At 44.3% G+C, this 25,237-nt stretch overlaps 1 protein-coding gene across 1 annotated transcript; it reads right to left on the bottom strand.

The window, feature by feature from the left end:
• Positions 1–1,594: 1,594 nt before the first annotated feature.
• gfpt2 (glutamine-fructose-6-phosphate transaminase 2) lies at positions 1,595–24,046 on the bottom strand. The gene is made up of 19 exons (XM_020470936.2): positions 23,938–24,046; positions 22,073–22,180; positions 21,133–21,237; positions 19,593–19,718; positions 18,370–18,428; positions 17,480–17,614; positions 15,858–15,919; positions 14,194–14,276; positions 13,488–13,605; positions 13,094–13,257; positions 12,355–12,450; positions 12,043–12,140; positions 10,218–10,338; positions 9,974–10,131; positions 9,640–9,754; positions 9,316–9,443; positions 5,207–5,374; positions 4,862–5,023; positions 1,595–2,721 (listed from the first exon to the last, which is right to left on the bottom strand). Exons 1-19 carry the CDS (start codon positions 23,942–23,944, stop codon positions 2,677–2,679), a joined length of 2,058 nt encoding a protein of 685 aa, XP_020326525.1. The 5' UTR covers positions 23,945–24,046; the 3' UTR covers positions 1,595–2,676.
• Positions 24,047–25,237: the final 1,191 nt, after the last annotated feature.

Raw genomic sequence — 25,237 nt, 5'->3', positions numbered from 1 at the left:
GTAGCTACAGTAGTTTGTTATATTGTAACTACACCTCCCGACAGACAGTTCACAAACTCACACAAACAACAGTGCCAAAATATATGATGCTGTCTGCGATTGCGAACCAATGAGTTATATATACTTGACTTGCCTAGTTAAATAAAGGTTAAATAAAAATGTATAAATATTCTCCGCGCGTCCATCTTGGCACTCACTCACCGTTGTAAAAAAATATTTTGGAAGCTCTAGAAATGCATATATTAATGTCTACATTCATTTTTGCCACCTTTGTTCTATTAAAAACACTAATGCATACTTTTAAATTATATTATGTGAGCTAAACATACAAAATAAAAAGATTAACGTTTACCATAATATATAATTTCTGAAGATTACTAATGTTACTGTCCTCACTACAACAACAAAAATACTTAAATACATGTAATTTTGTCCTTAAAACAATTGATTGAAATACTGTAGAATTCCATTCATTCCTATGGTGGACTGCTCCTACTGGGGGGTATCATTATGGCCAACAGGTGGCTTCAAATCCTCTCAGTGGCCAATATATAGCATTTGCAATCCAGGGTAAACATCCATCATTCCAAGTTGCACACTAAAGATTTTAAAATAAAACACATTGACACCTAAGTTTGCAGCCCAAATAAATACTTCACAGAGTTCAAGTAACAGACACATCTCAACAACTGTTCAGAGGAGACTGCGTAAATCAGGCCTTCATGGTCGAATTGCTCCTAAAGGACATTACTAAGAGACTTGCTTGGGCCAATAACCACAAGCAATGGACATTAGACCGGTGAAAATCTGTCCTTTGGTCTGTTGAGTCCAAATTTGAGATTTTTGGTTACAACCACCATGTCTTTGTAAGACGCAGAGTAGGTGAACGGATGATCTCCGCTTGTGTGGTTTCCACCGTGAAGCACGGAGAAGAAGGAGGTGTGATGGTGCTTTACTGGTGACACTGTCTCTGATTTATTTAGAATTCAAGGCACACTTAACCAGCATGGCTACCACAGTATTCTGCAGTGATACGCCATCCCATCTGGTTTACGCTTAGTGGGACTATCATTTGTTTTTCAACAGGACAATGACCCAACACCTCCAGGCTATGTAAGGACTATTTGACCAAGAAAGAGAGTGATGGAGTGCTACATCAGATGACCTGGCCTCCACAATCACCCAACCTCAAACCAATTGATATGGTTTGGGATGAGTTGGACCGCAGAGTGAAGGAAAAGCAGCCAACAAGTGCTCAGCATATGTGGGAACTCCTTCAAGACTGTTGGAAAACCATTCCAGGTGAAGCTGGTTGAGAGAATGCCAAGAGTGTGCAAAGCTGTCATCAAGGCAAAGGGTGGCTACTTTGAAGAATCTAAAATATATTTTGATTTGTTTAACACTGAGTTAATACATGATTCCATATGTGTTACTTTATAGTTTTGATGTCTAAAATTAGAGAAACTCTGGGAATGAATAGGTGTCCCCAAACCTTTGACTGGTACTGTATTAATATAGCTTAAATCAAATCAAGAGAATATGAGTCTTCATTCAGCTAGCACTATATGATCTGGAAACCACACACACACAAACATAAAGGGTAAAAAATAATTGTATTTAAAAAAAGAAACAAAAAGTAATATACATAGTCAACGATTAGGGGACAGAATCTGGCCTATTCAAAATTAGACATGTAAGACTAATAATCAGATATAAAATACAATAAATATCTACAATTTTAAACATATATCGCAATGTACATGTACACGCGTTTGGTCTAAAATCATTTGCATATGATAAGGGCGTTATACAGTAACAGCCTCAAAGTACTCATATATTTCCCCGTTGTAAAGAGGACATCAAACGAGAAATTGTCCATATAGCCAACAGTCCTTTGCTTGTTTTCTCTTTGGCTCAAACAAATACAGAGGAATAGAGAGTTGGAATACATAATTGTCATATTATCTCTCTACCTTCTGTAACGGTAAGATTCAACTGTTCCTTCACTGTTTAAAAAGGTATAGTAGGCATCATGCAAATTAAATGATGTGCGAGCTATTACAAACAAACACCAAGACACTTTAGTCCTTGTCAGTCTACGTATTGCACAACCGTAAACATTTCGAGACTAAATGTAAACAATAGGCTATGACATTGTTCCTTTGCTTCAGTGCCGAGCAGTAAACAGAATAGAATATAGATGTCCCTTCCTTATGTATATATAAAAAATAAAATTAAAATTAAACATTCACAAGGCACTTATTGAGTAAACGTCATTGAATTTAACTCACTGATAGAACTCCAGCACACCACTTGAGTCATGACGACTCTTCAGGGTTTAACGTCTACCATAAATACCAGGGTTGGAGTCAATTCAAATTGAAGTCAGTAAATTCAGGATTTTAATTGAAAATCCCAACATTTTTAAATAGGTTTTCCTTTTAAGTTGATTGAAGTCATTGAAAATACATTTTCTCAATAATTTAATTGGAATTTCAGTTTACTTCCTGAATGGACTGCCTTCAATTCAAATTGACCCAAACCCTGATAAATACCCAGTTAAAATGACACATTCAGTACCTGCCAACACACACAGTACACACAAAGTACACACAAAGTACAGAGAAAGACAAGCCTGACTGCATTATGGAATTTTGACTGGTTTGAAACTAGTAGTTACTCCACTGTCACAGACTTGGCTAGGTTCCTGGGGCAGTCCACCTGAGAAGACGGAAAGAAAATCAACATTAGTGTTAAGGTCTCGCACACGCACACAGACACAGAGCACACAGACACAGAGCACACAGACACAGAGCACACAGACACAGAGCACACAGACACAGAGCACACGCACACAGAGCACACAGACACAGAGCACACAGACACAGAGCACACAGAGCACGCAGACACAGAGCACACGCACACAGACACAGAGCACACAGACACAGAGCACACAGACACAGAGCACGCAGACACAGAGCACACAGACACAGAGCACACAGACACAGAGCACACAGACACAGAGCACACAGACACAGGGCACACAGACACAGAGCACGCAGACACAGAGCACACAGACACAGAGCACACAGACACAGAGCACACAGACACAGAGCACACAGACACAGAGCACACAGACACAGAGCACACAGACACAGAGCACACAGACACAGAGCACGCACACAGACACAGAGCACACAGACACAGAGCACGCACACAGACACAGAGCATGAGCACACAGAGCACACAGACACAGAGCACACAGACAGAGCACGCACACAGACACAGAGCACGCAGACACAGAGCACACAGACAGAGCACGCACACAGACACAGAGCACACAGACACAGAGCACACAGAGCACACAGACACAGAGCACAGACACAGACACAGAGCACACAGACACAGAGCACGCACACAGAGCACGCACACAGACACAGAGCACACAGACACAGAGCACGCACACAGACACAGAGCACACAGAGCACGCACACAGACACAGAGCACGCAGACACAGAGCACGCAGACAGAGCACGTACACAGACACAGAGCACACAGACACAGAGCACGCACACAGACACAGAGCACACAGACAGAGCACGCAGACACATAGCACGCACACAGACACAGAGCACGCAGACAGAGCACGCACACAGAGCACACAGACACAGAGCACGCACACAGACACAGAGCACACACACAGACACAGAGCACACAGACACAGAGCACGCACACAGACACAGAGCACACAGACAGAGCATGCACACAGAGCACGCAGACACAGAGCACGCAGACACAGAGCACGCAGACACAGAGCACACAGACACAGAGCATGCAGACAGAGCACAGACACAGAGCATGCACACAGAGCACGCACACAGAGCACGCACACAGCTTTTTAAAAACACCCTCAGACACAACACATACTATGACTGCTGTCGGCTGTAACAGAGGACCATTGGAGCAGAGCACACGCACACAGACACAGAGCACACAGACACAGAGCACACAGACACAGAGCACGCACACAGACACAGAGCACACAGACACAGAGCACACAGACACAGAGCACGCACACACAGAGCACACAGACACAGAGCACATAGACAGAGCACGCACACAGACACAGAGCACACAGACACAGAGCACACAGACAGAGCACGCACACAGACACAGAGCACACAGACACAGAGCACACAGACACAGAGCACGCACACAGGCACAGAGCACACAGAGCACACAGACACAGAGCACAGACACAGAGCACGCACACAGACACAGAGCACACAGACACAGAGCACGCACACAAACACAGAGCACGCAGACACAGAGCACGCACACAGACACAGAGCACGCAGACACAGAGCGCGCACACAGACACAGAGCACACAGACACAGAGCACGCACACAGACACATAGCACACAGACACAGAGCACGCAGACACAGAGCACGCACACAGACACAGAGCACGCAGACAGAGCACGCACACAGACACAGAGCACACAGACACAGAGCACGCACACAGACACAGAGCACGCACACAGACACAGAGCACACACACAGACACAGAGCACACAGACACAGAGCACGCACACAGACACAGAGCACGCAGACAGAGCACGCCCACAGACACAGAGCACACACACAGACACAGAGCACACAGACAGAGCATGCACACAGAGCACGCAGACACAGAGCACGCAGACACAGAGCACACAGACACAGAGCACGCAGACAGAGCACAGACACAGAGCACGCACACAGAGCACGCACACAGCTTTTTAAAAACACCCTCAGACACACCACATACTATGACTGCTGTCGGCTGTAACAGAGGACCATTGGGGCCTGGTGACTTACATCGTATCCCCGGAGCACAGCCAAGTGGAAGGACATGAGCTGGAGAGGAATGACACTGAGGACGCCCTGAAGGCAGTCCACTGTCTGTGGCAACTCAATGGTCTTGTAAGCATTCTTAGTGATCTCAGGGTCGTCCTGGCAACACAGGATAATGGGCCGCCCCTGACAGGAAGGGGGAATACAGCATCAATAATGATATAATCATTAAACTATTCTGTCCATTGTGATATTCCCTCAGGTGGATTATTTTTTTTGAATACCAGGGTGTACAAATGCTACTGAATGTCAAAGTCAGAGAGAGAGAGAGAGAGTCCCCCTTCCTCTGTGTGTGTGTGTGTGTCTCACCTGGCGTGCTGTGACCTGCTGCAGAGCGTTGTGACACTTGGTGTAGCAGGCGTCTTTCATGATGATCATAATGACAGGCATGTGTTTGTCGATGAGAGCCAGGGGACCGTGCTTCAGCTCCCCAGCCAGGATGCCCTCTGAGTGCATGTACGTGATCTCTTTGATTTTCTGTAACAGGAAAATAATAAAATGAAAGTCAATAAGCCATCTGGTCCTCCTGAGAGTTATTTGACATTTTTGTATTTAACTAGGCAAATCAGTTAAGAACAAACTCTTATTTACAACAGCGGCCTATACCAGCCAAACCCGGACAACGCTGGGCCAATTGTGCACCGCCCTATGGGACTCCTAATCGCAGCCGGTTGTGATACAGCCTGGATGCAGTGCCTTAGACCACTGTGCCACTCGGGAGCTCTCTACCCCAAGGCTCTCCAACTCTGTTCCTGGAGAGCTACTTTCCTGTAGGTTTTAACTCCAACTATGTCCCTGGAGAGCTACCCTCCTGTTGGTTTTAACTCCAACCCTGTTCTTGGAGAGCTACCCTCCGGTTGGTTTTAACTCCAACCCTGTTCCTGGAGAGCTACCCTCCTGTAGGTTTTAACTCCAACCCTGTTCCTGGAGAGCTACCCTCCTGTTGGTTTTAACTCCAACCCTGTTCCTGGAGAGCTACCCTCCTGTTGGTTAACTCCAACCCTGTTCTTGGAGAGCTACCCTCCTGTTGGTTAACTCCAACTCTGTTCTTGGAGAGCTACCCTCCTGTTGGTTAACTCCAACCCTGTTCCTGGAGAGCTACCCTCCTGTTGGTTTTAACTCCAACCCTGTTCCTGGAGAGCTACCCTCCTGTTGGTTAACTCCAACCCTGTTCCCGGAGAGCTACCCTCCTGTTGGTTTTAACTCCAACCCTGTTCTTGGAGAGCTACCCTCCTGTTGGTTAACTCCAACCCTGTTCCTGGAGAGCTACCCTCCTGTTGGTTTTAACTCCAACCCTGTTCTTGGAGAGCTACCCTCCTGTTGGTTTTAACTCCAACCCTGTTCCTGGAGAGCTACCCTCCTGTTGGTTTTAACTCCAACCCTGTTCTTGGAGAGCTACCCTCCTGTTGGTTTTAACTCCAACCCTGTTCTTGGAGAGCTACCCTCCTGTTGGTTAACTCCAACCCTGTTCTTGGAGAGCTACCCTCCTGTTGGTTTTAACTCCAACCCTGTTCCTGGAGAGCTACCCTCCTGTTGGTTAACTCCAACCCTGTTCTTGGAGAGCTACCCTCCTGTTGGTTTTAACTCCAACCCTGTTCCTGGAGAGCTACCCTCCTGTTGGTTTTAACTCCAACCCTGTTCTTGGAGAGCTACCCTCCTGTTGGTTTTAACTCCAACCCTGTTCTTGGAGAGCTACCCTCCTGTTGGTTAACTCCAACCCTGTTCTTGGAGAGCTACCCTCCTGTTGGTTTTAACTCCAACCCTGTTCTTGGAGAGCTACCCTCCTGTTGGTTTTAACTCCAACCCTGTTCTTGGAGAGCTACCCTCCTGTTGGTTTTAACTCCAACCCTGTTCTTGGAGAGCTACCCTCCTGTTGGTTTTAACTCCAACCCTGTTCTTGGAGAGCTACCCTCCTGTTGGTTTTAACTCCAACCCTGTTCTTGGAGAGCTACCCTCCTGTTGGTTTTAACTCCAACCCTGTTCCTGGAGAGCTACCCTCCTGTTGGTTTTAACTCCAACCCTGTTCTTGGAGAGCTACCCTTCTGTTGGTTTTAACTCCAACCCTGTTCTTGGAGAGCTACCCTCCTGTTGGTTTTAACTCCAACCCTGTTCCTGGAGAGCTACCCTCCTGTTGGTTTTAACTCCAACCCTGTTCTTGGAGAGCTACCCTCCTGTTGGTTTTAACTCCAACCCTGTTCTTGGAGAGCTACCCTCCTGTTGGTTTTAACTCCAACCCTGTTCTTGGAGAGCTACCCTCCTGTTGGTTTTAACTCCAACCCTGTTCTTGGAGAGCTACCCTCCTGTTGGTTTTAACTCCAACCCTGTTCCTGGAGAGCTACCCTCCTGTTGGTTTTAACTCCAACCCTGTTCTTGGAGAGCTACCCTCCTGTTGGTTTTAACTCCAACCCTGTTCTTGGAGAGCTACCCTCCTGTTGGTTTTAACTCCAACCCTGTTCTTGGAGAGCTACCCTCCTGTTGGTTTTAACTCCAACCCTGTTCTTGGAGAGCTACCCTCCTGTTGGTTTTAACTCCAACCCTGTTCTTGGAGAGCTACCCTCCTGTTGGTTTTAACTCCAACCCTGTTCCTGGAGAGCTACCCTCCTGTTGGTTTTAACTCCAACCCTGTTCCTGGAGAGCTACCCTCCTGTTGGTTTTAACTCCAACCCTGTTCCTGGAGAGCTACCCTCCTGTTGGTTTTAACTCCAACCCTGTTCTTGGAGAGCTACCCTCCTGTTGGTTTTAACTCCAACCCTGTTCTTGGAGAGCTACCCTCCTGTTGGTTTTAACTCCAACCCTGTTCTTGGAGAGCTACCCTCCTGTTGGTTTTAACTCCAACCCTGTTCTTGGAGAGCTACCCTCCTGTTGGTTTTAACTCCAACCCTGTTCCTGGAGAGCTACCCTCCTGTTGGTTTTAACTCCAACCCTGTTCTTGGAGAGCTACCCTTCTGTTGGTTTTAACTCCAACCCTGTTCTTGGAGAGCTACCCTCCTGTTGGTTTTAACTCCAACCCTGTTCCTGGAGAGCTACCCTCCTGTTGGTTTTAACTCCAACCCTGTTCTTGGAGAGCTACCCTCCTGTTGGTTTTAACTCCAACCCTGTTCTTGGAGAGCTACCCTCCTGTTGGTTTTAACTCCAACCCTGTTCTTGGAGAGCTACCCTCCTGTTGGTTTTAACTCCAACCCTGTTCCTGGAGAGCTACCCTCCTGTTGGTAAAAAAAGAACCACAGAAAAATAGAGAACGGTAAGCTCTCCAAGAACAGGGTTGGAGTTAAAACCAACAGGAGGGTAGCTCTCCAAGAACAGGGTTGGAGTTAAACCCAACAGGAGGGTAGCTCTCCAAGAACAGGGTTGGAGTTAAAACCAACAGGAGGGTAGCTCTCCAGGAACAGGGTTGGAGTTAAAACCAACAGGAGGGTAGCTCTCCAAGAACAGGGTTGGAGTTAAAACCAACAGGAGGGTAGCTCTCCAAGAACAGGGTTGGAGTTAAAACCAACAGGAGGGTAGCTCTCCAAGAACAGGGTTGGAGTTAAAACCAACAGGAGGGTAGCTCTCCAAGAACAGGGTTGGAGTTAAAACCAACAGAAGGGTAGCTCTCCAAGAACAGGGTTGGAGTTAAAACCAACAGGAGGGTAGCTCTCCAAGAACAGGGTTGGAGTTAAAACCAACAGGAGGGTAGCTCTCCAAGAACAGGGTTGGAGTTAAAACCAACAGGAGGGTAGCTCTCCAAGAACAGGGTTGGAGTTAAAACCAACAGGAGGGTAGCTCTCCAAGAACAGGGTTGGAGTTAAAACCAACAGGAGGGTAGCTCTCCAAGAACAGGGTTGGAGTTAAAACCAACAGGAGGGTAGCTCTCCAAGAACAGGGTTGGAGTTAAAACCAACAGGAGGGTAGCTCTCCAGGAACAGGGTTGGAGTTAAAACCAACAGGAGGGTAGCTCTCCAAGAACAGGGTTGGAGTTAAAACCAACAGGAGGGTAGCTCTCCAAGAACAGGGTTGGAGTTAAAACCAACAGGAGGGTAGCTCTCCAAGAACAGGGTTGGAGTTAAAACCAACAGAAGGGTAGCTCTCCAGGAACAGGGTTGGAGTTAAAACCAACAGGAGGGTAGCTCTCCAGGAACAGGGTTGGAGTTAAAACCAACAGGAGGGTAGCTCTCCAGGAACAGGGTTGGAGTTAAAACCAACAGGAGGGTAGCTCTCCAGGAACAGGGTTGGAGTTAAAACCAACAGGAGGGTAGCTCTCCAGGAACAGGGTTGGAGTTAAAACCTACAGGAGGGTTTCTCTCCAGGAACAGGGTTGGAGTTAAAACCTACAGGAGGATATCTCTCCAGGAACAGGGTTTGAGTTAAAACCTACAAGAGGATATCTCTCCAGGAACAGGGTTGGAGAGCCCTGCATTAAGAGTAATTTCAGTGCTCACCAGTGCCCCCTCCATACAGGTGGCGTAGTTGTATCCACGGCCCATAACCAGCAGGGACCTCTGCTGGTACAGCTCGCTTGCAATGGTTTTGATCTGGTCGTCCAGAGTCAGAACCTCCTTAATCAACCCTGAGGAGAGGAACCAGACATATTCTGCATTAGCTCACAAGGATGTCACAGTGAGGGAGTGCATTGGAGGTAGACAGATAAGGAGTGTAAAATGACAGGGGTGGCTAGAGGTTATAGATAAGTAGTTGACAGGGGCTATGAGAGGGTGGAGGTTATAAGGGGGGTGGTAACGAGAGGCACAGAGAGTCAGGCTGACCTGGCAGCATCCTCAATCCGTTGATGATCTCCAGTCTCCTCTTCTGCAGGGAGATTCTGTCCTCACTCATCATCAAACCAAACATGGTGAGGGCCACAAACTGGCTGGTGTACGCCTGGAGAAAGTATGGGGCACTGTGAGCAGTCATGCACAAACACTAGTATATGAGGCACTTGCATAAACACAGTACACCATCTCCTCCAAATCTCAACCTAGGTACACATGTGAATCCTGATATCAATATAGTCGCTGTGCTCAGTACAACACCACTGAGCTCACATTAACAGAGGCTTCCCTGTGAACAGACAGCAGTGTGGTGGTGGTGGTAGTGTACCTTGGTGCTGGCCACGCCGATTTCAGGGCCAGCATTGATGTGAACGCCACAGTCTGTCTCCCTGGAGATGGAGCTGCCCACTGTGTTGGTGATGCCCACCGTCAGAGCTCCGCGGCCCTGACAGTAACGCAGCGTCATCAGGGTGTCTGCCGTCTCACCTGGAAGGAGGTGGAGTCATAGCGTCTTGTGAAACAAAGCACAATCGATCACCATATCTGACCAGATAATGTGCAGTCTCACGTACCAGACTGGCTGATGAAGAAGCAGACGTCATCTCTAAAGACAGGAGTGATGCGGTCCAGGAAATCAGAGGCCAGTTCCACCATCACAGGCAGTTCAGTCAACTCCTCCAGAATCTGTCTGGTCTAGAGGCATCAAGGAAAGGTATCATCAATCACTCTATTTTTCATCTATGAACAACCGACTGTTCAGCCTGGAGTCTGGACTATTTGAGTCCTTTTTCTTAATATAAGCCATTTAGCAGATGCTTTTATCCAAAACGACCCACAGTGAAGTGTACATTTTTTATGTGTGGGTGGTCTCGGGAATCGAAGCCACAATCCTGACGTTGCAAGCGCCATGCTCTACCAAATAAAATACACATGTTATTTGTCACATGCTTCGTAAAACAACAGGTGTAGACTAACAGTGAAATGCTTACATACGGGACATTCCAAACAATGCAGAGAGAAAAATAGTAACACAAGGAATAAATACACAATGAGTAATGATAACTTGGCTATATACATGGGTACCAGGTAAATACTTTTGTGTATATATAGTGTATGTGGACACTCCTTCAAATTAGTAGATTCAGCTATTTCAGCCACACCCATCGCTGACCAATGTATAAAATCGAGCACACATCCATTCAATCTCCATAGACAAACATTGGCAGTAGAATGGCCTTACTGAAGAGCTCAGTGACTTTCAAAGTGGCACAGTCATAGGACGCCACTTTTCGAAACAAGTTAGTTCATCAAATTTCTGCCCTGCTAGAGCTGCCCCGGTCAACTGTAAGTGCTGTTATTGTGAAGTGGAAACGTCTAGGAGCAACAATGGCTCAGCCGCGAAGTGGTAGGCCACACAAGCTCACAGAACGGGACCGCCGAGTGCTGAAGCACGTAGCACATAAAAACCGTCTGTCCTCGGTTGCAACACTCACGACTGAGTTCCAAACTGACTCTGGAAGCAACGGCAACACTGGAACTGTTTGTCTGGAGCGTCATGAAATGGGTTTCCATGGCCGAGCAGCCGCACACCGGAAAACTTCAATGAAATGGGTTTCCATGGCCGAGCAGCCGCACACCGGAAAACTTCAATGAAATGGGTTTCCATGGCCGAGCAGCCGCACACCGGAAAACTTCAATGAAATGGGTTTCCATGGCCGAGCAGCCGCACACCGGAAAACTTCAATGAAATGGGTTTCCATGGCCGAGCAGCCGCACACCGGAAAACTTCAATGAAAACGCAGAGTCTCAAATAGCCACCTGTCCCTTTCAATAGTTGGGCAACGGCTTGATTTGGTACATTCAATAATGACTTGAAGAAATGATGGCAATCATCCATTTTAAAATCGCCAGTAACATACTGCTAGTCATTGGCTGCTAACAGCTGAGAACTGCTAGCTAACTGGCAAGCACAAAAACAGTCAACAACTTTGGGAGTACAGATCCCCCAGAAATGGTCCAATCCCCCTCTAGTAGTGAAAGTAAGAACTGCCAAAAAGGAGAATAATTGTGTCAAGTCAAAGTTTTTTGTTGTTGTCTGAAAGAGGCTTAACTTAGACAAAATAAACGTGACACAGTATGTAAATGATAACACATTATTGCAGGAATTTAGATTTGATCTTAGTCCTGTATTGACGCTTTGCCTATTTGATGGCTCGTCGAAGGTCGTAGCGGGATTTCTTGTCCCGCTCCAACTGAGCAATACAGGACCAGGACCAGGACCCATACAGGATCTTTCTCGTTACACCCACACAAGTGTCAATTAGTGAATCTCCTACTCAGTCAACAACCAAATGTCCATCAACCCCCCCCCCCCCCCCCGACCCGTTTAGCACTCACCGCCACTCCAGCATGGAAACTGGTCCCACAGCCAATCAGGATGAGGCGTCTGCAGCGCCTGATCTCCTTCAGATGGTCTTTCAGCCCCCCCAGGACCACTGGTGATCAAAAGCACATCTCTGACACAAAACAAGACGCATTTCTGATCTTCAGCTACGGATCTATTTCTAAAGTTATCTGTTTGGGGTACTGTGTGTGCCATACCTAGCCTGGGTACCAGTCTGTTTGAGTTAACATTCTACTTCCTTGCCACTCGTCGTCATGTTTAGCATCACACGGAGTACATTGAGTGGATTTCAGACTATGCCATACCTGTGTTGGTTTCAAAACAGATCCTTCCTCTCATGGTGTTGAAGACAGACTCTGGCTGCTCAAAAATCTCCTTCTGCATGAAGGCTTTGAAGTTCCCTGTGAGTCAACATCCAAATCACATCAAATTGTATTGGTCACATACACATGGTTAGCAGATGTCAATGCAAGTGTAGCGAAATGCTTGTGCTTCTGGTTCTGACTATGCAGTGAAATCTAACAAATTCACAATAACTACCTTATACCGGTACACACACACAAATACACACAAATGTAAAGGGATGAATAAGAATATGTAAATATAAACATCCATGTTATGCATCAATACCAACCCCAAGAACAGATCACCCAGGAATACAGACAGACTCCAAGTGAAAGAAGACTGCATCAGGCTCTCACTCATTTCTGAAAACTGCACATAGCTAATAAGTGCTTAATAATTCTAACTATCCCAGCACCTCTGCATAACCCTGGCCGTATCTACGTTACACTGATTGGTTATCAGCAGAGCCATGTATTTAGAGGGGTGGCGCTAACTCTCAGAATGTCTAATTTTGTTCTAATTCTAGACAATCCATAACATAGTTTAACTATTCCCCATGTCATGTTAACGGGCCACTAAAATGGCTGCCATAGAATGTTGTAGTATCATGTCAATGCATCAGAAACCTCAAAGTTCCAACTCTCTAAATACAGGGCTCTTGTTATCAGTGTGTGACTGTGTGTTGTGATGACCCCTGACCTTTCATGATCTGCTGCAGCTCCATCTGTAGGGTCTGGATGGCCCGGTTAGGGTCCTCCCCGGCACAGCGGCTCATACGGTGCAGGGACAGCTTGCCCTGGGCCACCGCTGCTATGTCATCATCCCGCAGGTAGATCACCTTGTTGGTGTGTTCAATGATAGCACTAGGGGTGAAGCAGGAAGGACAGAGATATGTTTTTTCCCCCCCCATAAGAGTGTGTAAGGAACATGACAGTACTAATATACAGTACATGAATAAGTACATGTAATGACAGTTGACGGCCAGTAGATAGGAGTGTAGAACACAATCAGTATTGAACTGGAAGAGCTACATGAATTACATCTGGGGTTAGTTATCCAGTTGAGGGGAGATTCGTGTTCTCGTGGCTCTCACCTGGCATCAGAAGCAAAGAAGAACTCCACTGCCTTCCTGTCACTGACTGAATGCAAGGCTACGGTGCTGTCCACCCTGTTCCTGAAGTTCCTCTGCTGGATGCCGTCTATAAAGTGACCTGGAAAGCAGACAGGGTCATACAGACAGAACATAATAGAACAGAATGTATTTTTCCAGAAGGAACTTCAGTTGTATAACAGCGTATAACATAAGTCATTACTAAACCTTTTGATATGTAATTGACACTAAACATTACAGATATTATTTAGGCTCACCCAAAAGGTGAAAGGGTGTTCTTAACATTTTGCCCTTTTCACCTCCTTAATATTACACTTCATTTCAAATTAGTCATGTTTATTTTCAGCTAAATGAAAACAGATTTATCAAAAGCCTGGTTCCCGAGCACAAGAAAGTTGAGAGCTAAAGTTGACATGAATTCATAAAAATGTCAAGCTAAGTGCTCTGCTTGATGACAAACAGCACTTTACCTATACAGACGAGATTGCACAAGCAACTTCGGTCACAAATCCCAACCTACAACTCCACATGCTCATTACAGCTACAGTACACAACAGGGGTATTACAAATTATAAAGGAGAATACTTAAAAACACCAGGACTAAAAGTTTCAGTTGGCGCCATCAAGAGTTGTCTGCCAACAGCTGGCCTAGTTTCCAGAGGCACCCAGAGAGAAAAGAGGGGCTCACCAGTACTGTTGTACTGAATAGGAATCTGTTCCATAGACAGCTCATACTTGCTCCTCACGCCTATCAGCAGAGGACTTCCTCTCCTAAGGCAGGATGACAGTGACAGAGGACATTAGAGGCTGAGGCTGGAATGAGAGAGTGAGAGAGGATGATAGTGACAGAGTCCGTTAGAGAGGCTGAGGCTGGCATGAGACAGAATGAGAGAGGATGACAGTGACAGAGATCCGTTTGTGGCTGAGGCTGGAATGAGAGAGAGGCTGAGGCTGGAATGAGAGAGTGAGAGAGGATGACAGTGACAGAGTCCATTAGAGGCTGAGGCTGGAATGAGAGAGTGAGAGAGGAAGACAGTGACAGAGATCCGTTTGTGGCTGAGGCTGGAATGAGAGAGAGGCTGAGGCTGGAATGAGAGAGTAAGAGAGGATGACAGTGACAGAGGCCATTAGAGGCTGAGGCTGGAATGAGTGAGTGAGAGAGGATGACAGTGACAGAGATCCGTTTGTGGCTGAGGCTAGAATGAGAGAGTGAGAGAGGATGACAGTGACAGTGACAGAGACCAATAGAGGCTGAGGCTGGAATGAGCGATTGAGCCAATGTGAGAAACTGGTATGAACTAGACCTACATTTTTTGGGCCAAATCAAACCACTGTCTGAGACAAGCTCTCTTAGAATAGACAAAGGCAGTCATAACACACCCTCCACTTTCTCCCACAGAGTAGACCACATCCGTTCACTCAACTATAAAGACAGGCCAACAGCATCCCACACACCACAAACATCACTCAACATGGTCTTGTACAATCACTTGTTTTGTTCATTATAATACCCTGAAATATTTATGGTTAGACCAGTGGCGTGGGCCTGCAGAAATTCTGATGCTTAAAGTTAGAGAGGGAGATATAAGAGCAACTTCAGTGATTTTTGCAATTCATTCCAGTCATTGGCAGCAGAGAACTGGAAGGAAAGGCGGCCAATATCAAGCAACAATACCATGAAGGAGGGCATTGTTTAATGGAGGAGGTGAGGAACTACAAACACTTGTATAATGACTTAATTGTAACCATTCTTTCCCCTGGGAAGCAACTCTGACAAGAGACAGTAAACTACACTCAGTGGATAAGAGCCCTCTCTGGAAAAGCTCCACTCTGGTCCTTAGCCCATTGAGCTCTCTCATTTGAAAACTGAGAGTGGAGGAGAAATCTTAACGGACACAAAACACACATAACCACTAGTTTGCACACATACAGACAGACAGACACACAGTGAACAGTGTTGCTTACTCTGCATAATGTGCCACTTTTACAGGTATACAGTTAACATTATGCTTATAAAAAGGATGACAAAACTTGTATAGGTTTCTTACACAAACATCATGCCCTGTTCAGACCTGACTTTACCGTTTCACCTAAACGGTTGCATCATAGTGGGCATGTGGTAACAGAACTCTTTGAAACAGGATCAGATTCCCTGATTCATGGGCTTCCACGGAACTTTGTGCTTAGTGACAGTTCTACAGGATATAGGAACACTTGAGATCAGCAACAGGGTTAGAGGTCAGAAAGGGGGTCAATCTATAATGGAAGGTAAAGTGTTCTGGTAGGCTGGGCGAACGTGTGAGGTAGAAGTGATGGGGTCGAGTAGAGAAATGTCAGAGGGATCATACTGACCTGGTGGCTACAGCTTCCCCCGGGAAGTGGATGCTTTTGAAAACCAGAGCAAAAGCCCCTTCCTTGGAGAGAAGAGACAAAAGGAGTACAGCAAGTTAGCGGTGTCAGAAATGACATCCTGTAGACCTCAGTGAATTCACATCCAATATGATCTAATTTAGGACAGGATGATATTGACACAATGAGTCATCAACAACAGTCAGATGCACTATAATGTTTAAACTTCATAGCCTGCACTCATGTCCGACATCAGTCCCTAGACAGGCTAAACCCAATAGACATCAGTCAAAGGAAAGCGATAGAAGACAAAAAGATAGGAAACTATGGCAAATCAGCTGAACCCTCTACCCCTTGCCTAAACCCCAGCCTAGCCACTATGCTCCCTCTTCCCTCTACCCCTTGCCTAAACCCCAGCCCAGCCACTATGCTCCCTCTTCCCTCTATCCCTTGCCTAAAGCCCAGCCCAGCCACTATGCTCCCTCTTCCCTCTACCCCTTGCCTAAACCCCAGCCCAGCCACTCTGCTCCCTCTTCCCTCTATCCCCTGCCTAAACCCCAGCCCAGCCACTATGCTCCCTCTTCCCTCTATCCCCTGCCTAATGCCCAGCCCAGCCACTATGCTCCCTCTTCCCTCTACCCCTTGCCTAAACCCCAGCCCAGCCACTATGCTCCCTCTTCCCTCTAGCCCTTGCCTAAACCCCAGCCCAGCCACTATGCTCCCTCTTCCCTCTAGCCCTTGCCTAAACCCCAGCCCAGCCACTATGCTCCCTCTTCCCTCTACCCCTTGCCTAAACCCCAGCCCAGCCACTATGCTCCCTCTTCCCTCTACCCCTTGCCTAAACCCCAGCCCAGCCACTCTGCTCCCTCCTCCCTCTATCCTCTGCCTAAACCCCAGCCCAGGGGCCCAGTAAGGTGAGGGGATGGGGTATGCTGTGAGATAGATGGGGTACGCTGGGAGGCAGAGAAACTGAGCTCCACACACTCAGGCTGTAGAAGGAATAAGTGGCCTCTCTGTGGAAGCACTACTCTGCTCCCTAGCCCTGAGCTCTCTCATTGGCCAAACTGAGAGGGGAGGAGAAATATAAAACAAATAAACACACACACACACACAAACACACACAGCTTATGATTCAGTCTGTTTTCAATTATGCCAAGAACTAATCTCGTTGTTCAACTTTCCCCTTCTTTTATTGAAGCTACAGAGTGACGTCTTCGTTTTCTTCTGGGGTAGTTGGGTGGGGTGGGCTGATATACAGGATATTAGGTCATCTTTCAGAGCCACTTCTAAAACCAGACTCAACCAGATCCCAGCACACTGAACACAGCAGGACTTTTAGACCCTAAAACCCTTTTCCTTTCAGGTTGCGGAGGGCATTAGGTTAGCTGCTACATACGGACAACTGCTGTTGATTATGCGATGTGGTTAAAGGGAAACAGTAAACAGGCCAGACAAGGGGGGGGGGGACATTGCAACACAAAACCCCAGCTGACATGTCCTAAATGAATTGTTTGTTTGTCACAACATAATCAACTACACTACCACATGCAGACAGGACTGTTAATTGTGTGTGGTCATATACAGAGATTTTCCCAGAAGAATCCACACCCCTCCATGACGCTTACCAGCTGCTGGATGACGCGCTCCACCAGGGTGGAGAAGGACACATAATCGTTCTCGCTGTTGTCATAGACATATTTAATCAGCTTGGGGATGACCTCGGTGTCCGTCTCCGACTCAAATTTGTACCCCTTGGATTTCTGACGGCAGTATACAAAAAAACACTGCTGTTAGTTACAGACACAATAACCTTCAAAACAGACACTGTTTCGCTCAACCAAAATAAGAGATGTAGCCTAACTGTCAGTCTCAGTTATTAGCTCAGTCTGGCTAATGAAACAGCACCGCAGACCCTGACATACCGCAACCATGAATGGCAAAGTCAGGACAATTCAAGTGGATTTATTGGCATGGGAAACATATGTTAACATTGCCGAAGCAAGTGAAGTAGATAACAAACAACTGACAATCTGTACAGGAATCTACGGTCTGACCCATCAACAACAACAGAAATAGAATCCATAGAAAGGGCTTGGTAACTCTGACCCTGGTAATTTCACTGGTAAACTAATGGGTACACTCGCAATGGCTGCCAGTCCACCCATTATGCCCCCATTGACTTGAATGGGGAGGCCAGTTCTATCGATTCCATTTCTACGTCAACACCTTTATACATCCACGCTACAGAAATAGAATACTGTAATGTCCTTTCATTCAATAACATTTGCTAACGTCTACAAACAAATCCCACATATATGATCTCTATTGGGCCTACTGACAAACGGCCTAAGGGCGTGTCTGTGTGGTCTTTACACTTGTAAAACTACACTTCTTCTGGTTTATCATGTCTGTACAGACCTGTATACCCGTGCACAAAGGTCTAGTAGCAATGATGTGTTCAAGGTGTGTAAATAAATGTCCGGATTGGAATGCCTTGTGTGTTCTCACAACTTACCAGGTATTTCCTGAGCTCCTTGTAGTTAGTGATGATTCCATTGTGGATCACAACAAATTCTAAGGTGAAGAACAGAGATCACATGTCAAATATTTGGCATTCACAGAATACCTATTCCTCTGTGACAGCATAACATTATCTTGTGTCAAACATGGGTTAATAGCTACAGTGTAATTATTGTAAGTAAATATCTACTCTGCTCTAATTAAGTCTTTCAAACAAATCAATCCATTTTCATAAAGCTTTTTACATCAGAACTTGTCACAAAGTGCTTTACAGATACCCAGGCTAAAACCTCAAAGAGCAAGCAATGTACATGCAGAAGCACAAACGTGCTTGTATTTAAGGTCACAGTCTCTCTTGTTTTATGTCCTAGGCCAGGGTTCCACAACTGGTGGCCCACGGGTGTTTTTATTTGGCCAATAGTTTTCTGAGACAATATATTATTATTATTTCCCAATATTGAACCAGGAAATCAGCTCCAAGTGATTGTAATTTTGGAAATCTAACTATTCTCACCCATTATAGAGAGACATGTTATCCTATACAAATGTAAGCAAGGATTCAAATTATTATGTTTTATTCAAATATTATATCTGTTTAAGCTTATTGCGGTCAATATACGGTCTACAAATGATTATGTTCTGGCCACCCAACCATCCACTCAATCAAAAAACACAAATAAAGAATTAAAAAAGATCTGTCCGCGGCTGAATCTAGTTGATGGTCCCTGACATAGGAGAACATCCTGGTTTCTTTATGAATTACTATCATGATGGAGCTACTCTCTAAGGTGAACTCAAGCACATCTGCATAGGCCTCAGGAGAAAGCTCAGGCAGGCTAGGACACCAGGCAATACGTCAGACAGCATGGAGTTAAGCCATCTCATTATCTAGTAAAAATGACCCCTGACCCCTTTCTCTTTAAAGTTTTCATCTGCTTTCCGGTGTTTCTCTTCCTTAAGGAAAGCAGGGCCCATTAAATGAAGGCAACAACAGGGGTCAGTTAACGACCTCTATATGGTAAACCAGATGACTAAGATGCTCTTTTAGGGGCTGCAATGTAAAGCCAATGGGGACACATTATATTGTACCCCGGTTCTCTTGTATTGAGTGAATGACTGCATTATAGTGTGTTTACAAACCGCTTAATACTGTACTAACATTGCTTCAGCAATTCTCACCATCTACTGTGTGATCCTACAGTACGAGTGTGTTCTTACCGTTGTTCTTGTCAGAGCGGTGTGGATGGCAGTTGACAGCGTTGGGCTCTCCATGTGTCGCCCAGCGGGTGTGAGCAATGCCAAAGTGTGTGTCCAGCTCAATGTCCAGGTCAATGGAGTCGTTCTCTGATCACACACACAATCAACGATCAGACTAAAACATCAATATGTTAAAGCACAAAGGAGTGAGAAACATACTAAGCATTGGCTAATACGTAGTACTAGACTGTGAACAAGTAGAAATTAGTATAGGAGAAGATCGTGGAGGTGACTCAAGTAGAGTGGTATGGAGCCGAGTAAGAGAGGGAGAGTAGAGAGTTCAGCTTAATGTAGGAGAGTAGCGAGGGAGAGTAGAGAGTTCAGCTTAATGCAGGAGAGTAGCGAGGGAGAGTAGAGAGTTCAGCCTACTGTAGAGCTCCTCATCCAGAGCCTTGGTTGATGATACACATGGTTGATGATATTACTAGATATTATCTAGCATGTCCTGCGTTGCATATAAACTGACTGAGCATACAAGTATCTAAGTATCTTACTGAGCTGTGGTAGGCAGAAGCAGGCGCGTAAACATTCATTCAAACAGCACTTTCTTTGCGTTTTGCCAGCAGCTCTTCGTTGTGCGTCAAGCATTGCGCTGTTTATAACTTCAAGCCTATCAACTCCCGAGATGAGGCTGGTGTAACCGAAGTGAAATGGCTAGCTAGTTAGCGCCCGCTAATAGCGTTTCAAATGTCACTCGCTCTGAGCCTTGGAGTGGTTGTTTCCCTTGCTCTGCATGGGTAACGCTGCTTTGAGGGTGGCTATTGTCGTTGTGTTCCTGGTTCGAGCCCAGGGAGGAGCGAGGAGATGGACGGAAGCTATACTGTTACACTGGCAATACTAAAGTGCCTATAAGAACATCCAATAGTCAAAGGTTAATGAAATACAAATAGTATAGAGGGAAATAGTCCTATAATAACTACAACCTAAAACTTCTTACCTGGGAATATTGAAGACTCATGTTAAAAGGAGCCACCAGCTTTCATATGTTCTCATGTTCTGAGCAAGGAACTTAAACGTAAGCTTTCTTACATGGCACATATTACACTTTTACTTTCTTCTCCAACACTTTGTTTTTGCATTATTTAAACCAAATTGAACATGTTTCATTATTTATTTGAGGCTAAATGGATTGTTATTGATGTATTATATTAAGTTAAAATAAGTGTTCATTCAGTATTGTTGTAATTGTCATTATTACAAATAAATACCGGTTTTTTTTAATCGGCCGATTAATCGGTATCAGCTTTTTTGGTCCTCCAATAATCGGAATCGGTCGACCTCTAGTAGAGAGTTCAGCTTAATGTAGGAGAGTAGCGAGGGAGAGTAGAGAGTTCAGCTTAATGTAGGAGAGTAGCGAGGGAGAGTAGAGAGTTCAGCTTAATGTAGGAGAGTAGCGAGGGAGAGTAGAGAGTTCAGCTTAATGTAGGAGAGTAGCGAGGGAGAGTAGAGAGTTCAGCTTAATGTAGGAGAGTAGCGAGGGAGAGTAGAGAGTTCAGCCTACTGTAGAGCTCCTCATCCAGAGCCTTGACCTTCCCTCTCTTCTTGATCAGGCAAATGTTGACGTTGTCACCATTGTCATTTTTCCTAGGGCCATCCACTCCGACACCTGAAAGCCAAACGCAGAAAAAACATGAATCTATTACAACCATAATCTCTTGTGGATGGCAGTGTTGTAATATAGACCACATAGTGAGTGTCTCAGTCTTGTCTCTGTGTCAGATACATTTTTACTCTGTCTTGTCTCTGTGTCAGATACATTTTTACTCAGTCTTGTCTCTGTGTCAGATACATTTTTACTCGGTCTTGTCTCTGTGTCAGATACATTTTTACTCTGTCTTGTCTCTGTGTCAGATACATTTTTACTCTGTCTTGTCTCTGTGTCAGATACATTTTTACTCAGTCTTGTCTCTGTGTCAGATACATTTTTACTCTGTCTTGTCTCTGTGTCAGATACAATTTTACTCGGTCTTGTCTCTGTGTCAGATACATTTTTATTCGGTCTTGACTCGGTCTCGAACAATGAGCTCCCATTCATTCAGCTCATAAAACCACTTCGACAGGCCAAATATCCACTGACCCATTCAGAACGTATTGCCTATTGAAACCTGGGCTTCCTACTTCATTAGTAACATTAATGTCCTATACTTTCATAGAAGATATTTTTCAAACTTTGTCGCTCTTGTCAGAATTTCGCTATAGGTGGTCTCGAACTCAACACTGGTGGACAGACTACGTAAACATGAGCATCTCATCAAATTACACAATAATTTAGTTCTGGGTTAACTGAGATTATTTACAACCCTGAACCATAGTGTCCTGTTGGACTTTATCAAGAGGCTATGTGGAGACAAGATATCTTCCTTGGCCTCAAGGAGACTGTCTCTCGTCTATGATTGTGATCAAATAAGACCTAAGACCACAACATTGTTTTTTAAAATTACCTGCAGAGTCATATCCCCTGTACTCAAGTCTCTGCAGTCCCTTTACCAGTGTGTCAAAGATCTCCTTCCTTGTCCGTGGCACTCTGTAGTTCAGATAGGCAAAAATTCCTGCAAGAAATAAAAGGTACAAGTTGTTATATTTTTCAACAAGAACAAAAGTGTTGTATTCAAGAAATAACAAACTAACATGATTCACAAAAGCCAGCATCCTACATTACATGTCTTAGACTCAAACCATTATATTATACATGGGGTTGCATCTTTGCTACATTGAATGGGTTGGTATGAAGAGTCAGTGGGCTGGATCTACAGTGAGCTCCAAAAATATTGGGACAGTGACACATGTTGTGTTGTTTTGGCTCTGTACTCCAGCACTTTGGATGATTTGAAACGATACAATGACTAAAGTGCAGACTGTCAGCTTTAATTTGAGGGTATTTTCATCCATATCGGGTGAACCGTTTGTTTTGGTTGTTTCAGATTAATTTGTTGCCTAATAGAAAGGAATGGTAAATAATGTATTGTGTCATTTGGAGTCACTTTTATTGTGAATAAGAATAAAATGTTTCTAAACACTTCTAAATCAATGTGGATGCTACCATGATTATGAATAATCCTGAATAAATTGTGAATAATGATGAGTGAGAAAGTTAGAAACACAAATATAATATATATATAATATTTGTGCATCTAACTTTCTCACTCATCATTATTCACCATTCATTCAGGACTTTCTGTAATCATGGTAGCATCCAAATTACTTACCATTGGGCACAAAATAACCTGAAAACACAACCAAAACAAACAACAAATGCATCCATCAAGTTTGATGTAATCATTATGTGCTAGGAATATGTGACCAAATACTAATCTTTTGGCTACTTTAATACACATACAGTGTAAGTGAATTTGTCCCAAAACTTATGTTCCTTAAAATGGGAGGACTATTTACTATAGTGGACTATACACAAAAAGTGCTGTAATTTCTAAACGATTCACCCGACATTGATGATTATACCCTCATATTAATGCTGACAGTCTGCACTTCAACCTCATCGTCATTGTATCATTTCAAATCCAAAGTGCTGGAGTACAGAGCCAAAACAACACAAAAATGTGTCAGTGTTCCAATACCTTTGGAGCTCACTGTATTTCCAACGCCTGTCGCAGTTTGACAGCAGCTGTTTCATCCGTGAAAATTAGCTCCTGTCAGAGACCGAGGTCTAACAGCCATATGCAAAGCTCTGTGTTTAACAGAGCAGTCCAGATGTGGTCTGTCGAGTTTTATATACGGGATGGCAAACTGTTCTAACTTTCAATAGTCAAACATTAGTGAATTATCTAATTATTGTTTTAGTAATGTTGAGGTTAGTAATGTAAAGGTTAGTAATGTTAGTCAAGTTTAGTATGACAGAAAACTACATAGGTCAGTAATGCAAATGCAGAAACGTACACAAATACACATGAATAATGCATTTTAATGGCAGTACAATTATAAAGATGTATTATTATATACATTAGGAGGTCGTTGAAGTAACCACGGTCTGTATCCCGAGGAGAACGTCGAGCTGATACTCTCTTACGGCAGAATTTATCATTAAAAAAATAGATTTTTCATAGCAGGTTAGGAGAATTTACGCAGGAGGTTAGGATAATTAACGTAGCAGGTTATAAGTAACAGGTTAAGGTTAGGAAAAAAGACAGCGTCAGCTAAAATACAACAACAAAACATTACTTGAGACGTCAATTTGACATAAACTGTATCCCATCCGCGAGCTAGCCAGCTGTGCTAGTTACTGCTATTTGTTACGAAGTTATCTAGCTAATAATCATAATAGCCACGAAATTGTACATATTTGCCTTACCACACATGGTCCAACAGAATATCGTAGTCTTTCAAGTGAAAAGTATCTTGAATGTTGTGGAAGATATTCAGAGATGTCGGGCTACAACTTTTAAAGTGAAGGCGTGTAGGAACCCAGTACCCCGCCCCCTGTTTCCTTGACAATTTGTTTTTTGGGGGGGATCACTGTACCCTCTAATCCGCTGTGAAATATATTTTCCATAAACAAAAATATTGTATTTTCAGCTGTTTGAAGCTGGTTTACAAAACCAAAAGTAATAGACACAAAAATGTAATAACTGGAAGCATAGAAATAGTACACATAGAACATATCTACCGTTTCTTAGACTTGCATTCAAGTATAATGATAGATCTATAACAAACAATTCTATGTGAATTTGGGACGACGAACAAATTACATATTGGCACTTTAACCTTTATTTTGACAGGGAGTCATGCTGAGACCAAGCTCTCTTTTACAGATGAGCCTTGTAATTACAAAAATATACACGGCAAATACAAATACACAATGCAAAACAGAAATACAAAACACGATCATAGGAAACAAACAAATTTATCAGTAATAAGGTCTGAATTGACCTATAGGCACCAAAACATCAAATTGGACATATTTATGGACTATCTGGAGTGTAAACATGTTTGACCATTAACATTCCTATTTTCCCTAAATACCTAACCCTTAACCTAACCCGAACCCCCAAAACCCCAAACCTTAAGCTTAAAATAGCACTTGAACAAATTCAGGACCTGAAAAAAGTCCTGACTTCAAAAAAGCTATTGTTTTCCTACATTTTCACAACATCCGGTTGAAATGTGAGGACATTGGGGTCCTGATAAGGTAGGAAAACAAGTACACACACACATTGGTTTTACTATCCTTGTGGGGACTGAAAAATGTATTCCTATTCAAAATCCTATTTTCCATAACCCCTAACCTAACCTTAATCTTAGCCCCTAACACTAACCCTGAAACTAAATCTAACCCATAACAAAATTGTCCTTGTTTTATTATCCTTGTGAGGACTTCTGGTCCCCACAAGATTAGTAAAACCAAACCACACACACATGATACAGGATACTTTTTCTAATAGCCGGACCTGGAGTGTCATAATTTCACCAAAGAGTTTATTCTCATCAAGGTAAAGTACTCCTCAAGAGAATATATGTGATATTAGACAAATGACAGGATGATGGGTGTGTCAGATTTTAAGACATCAAAGCACAGCAATAATGCAATATGTATATTTAGTTTCTTACTCATTTACTCAGACAAAATTATACATAGCTTTCAAAGATGGACC

Source organism: Oncorhynchus kisutch, linkage group LG29 (assembly GCF_002021735.2).
Source record: "Oncorhynchus kisutch isolate 150728-3 linkage group LG29, Okis_V2, whole genome shotgun sequence".
Taxonomy (NCBI): domain Eukaryota; kingdom Metazoa; phylum Chordata; class Actinopteri; order Salmoniformes; family Salmonidae; genus Oncorhynchus; species Oncorhynchus kisutch.
Note: the sequence above shows the minus strand (reverse complement) of the source record. Positions and strands in the feature narration are given on the sequence as shown.

Excerpts from the sequence above, each read along its gene's own strand:
- gfpt2 (XM_020470936.2), bottom strand. Across the intron at positions 15,920-17,479 it reads AGCGCGTCATCCAGCAGCTG|GAAGGGGCTTTTGCTCTGGT; the intron begins GTAAGCGTCATG and ends CTTCTCTCCAAG. Across the intron at positions 9,444-9,639 it reads CGGATTGAGGATGCTGCCAG|GGTTGATTAAGGAGGTTCTG; the intron begins GTCAGCCTGACT and ends TCCTCTCCTCAG.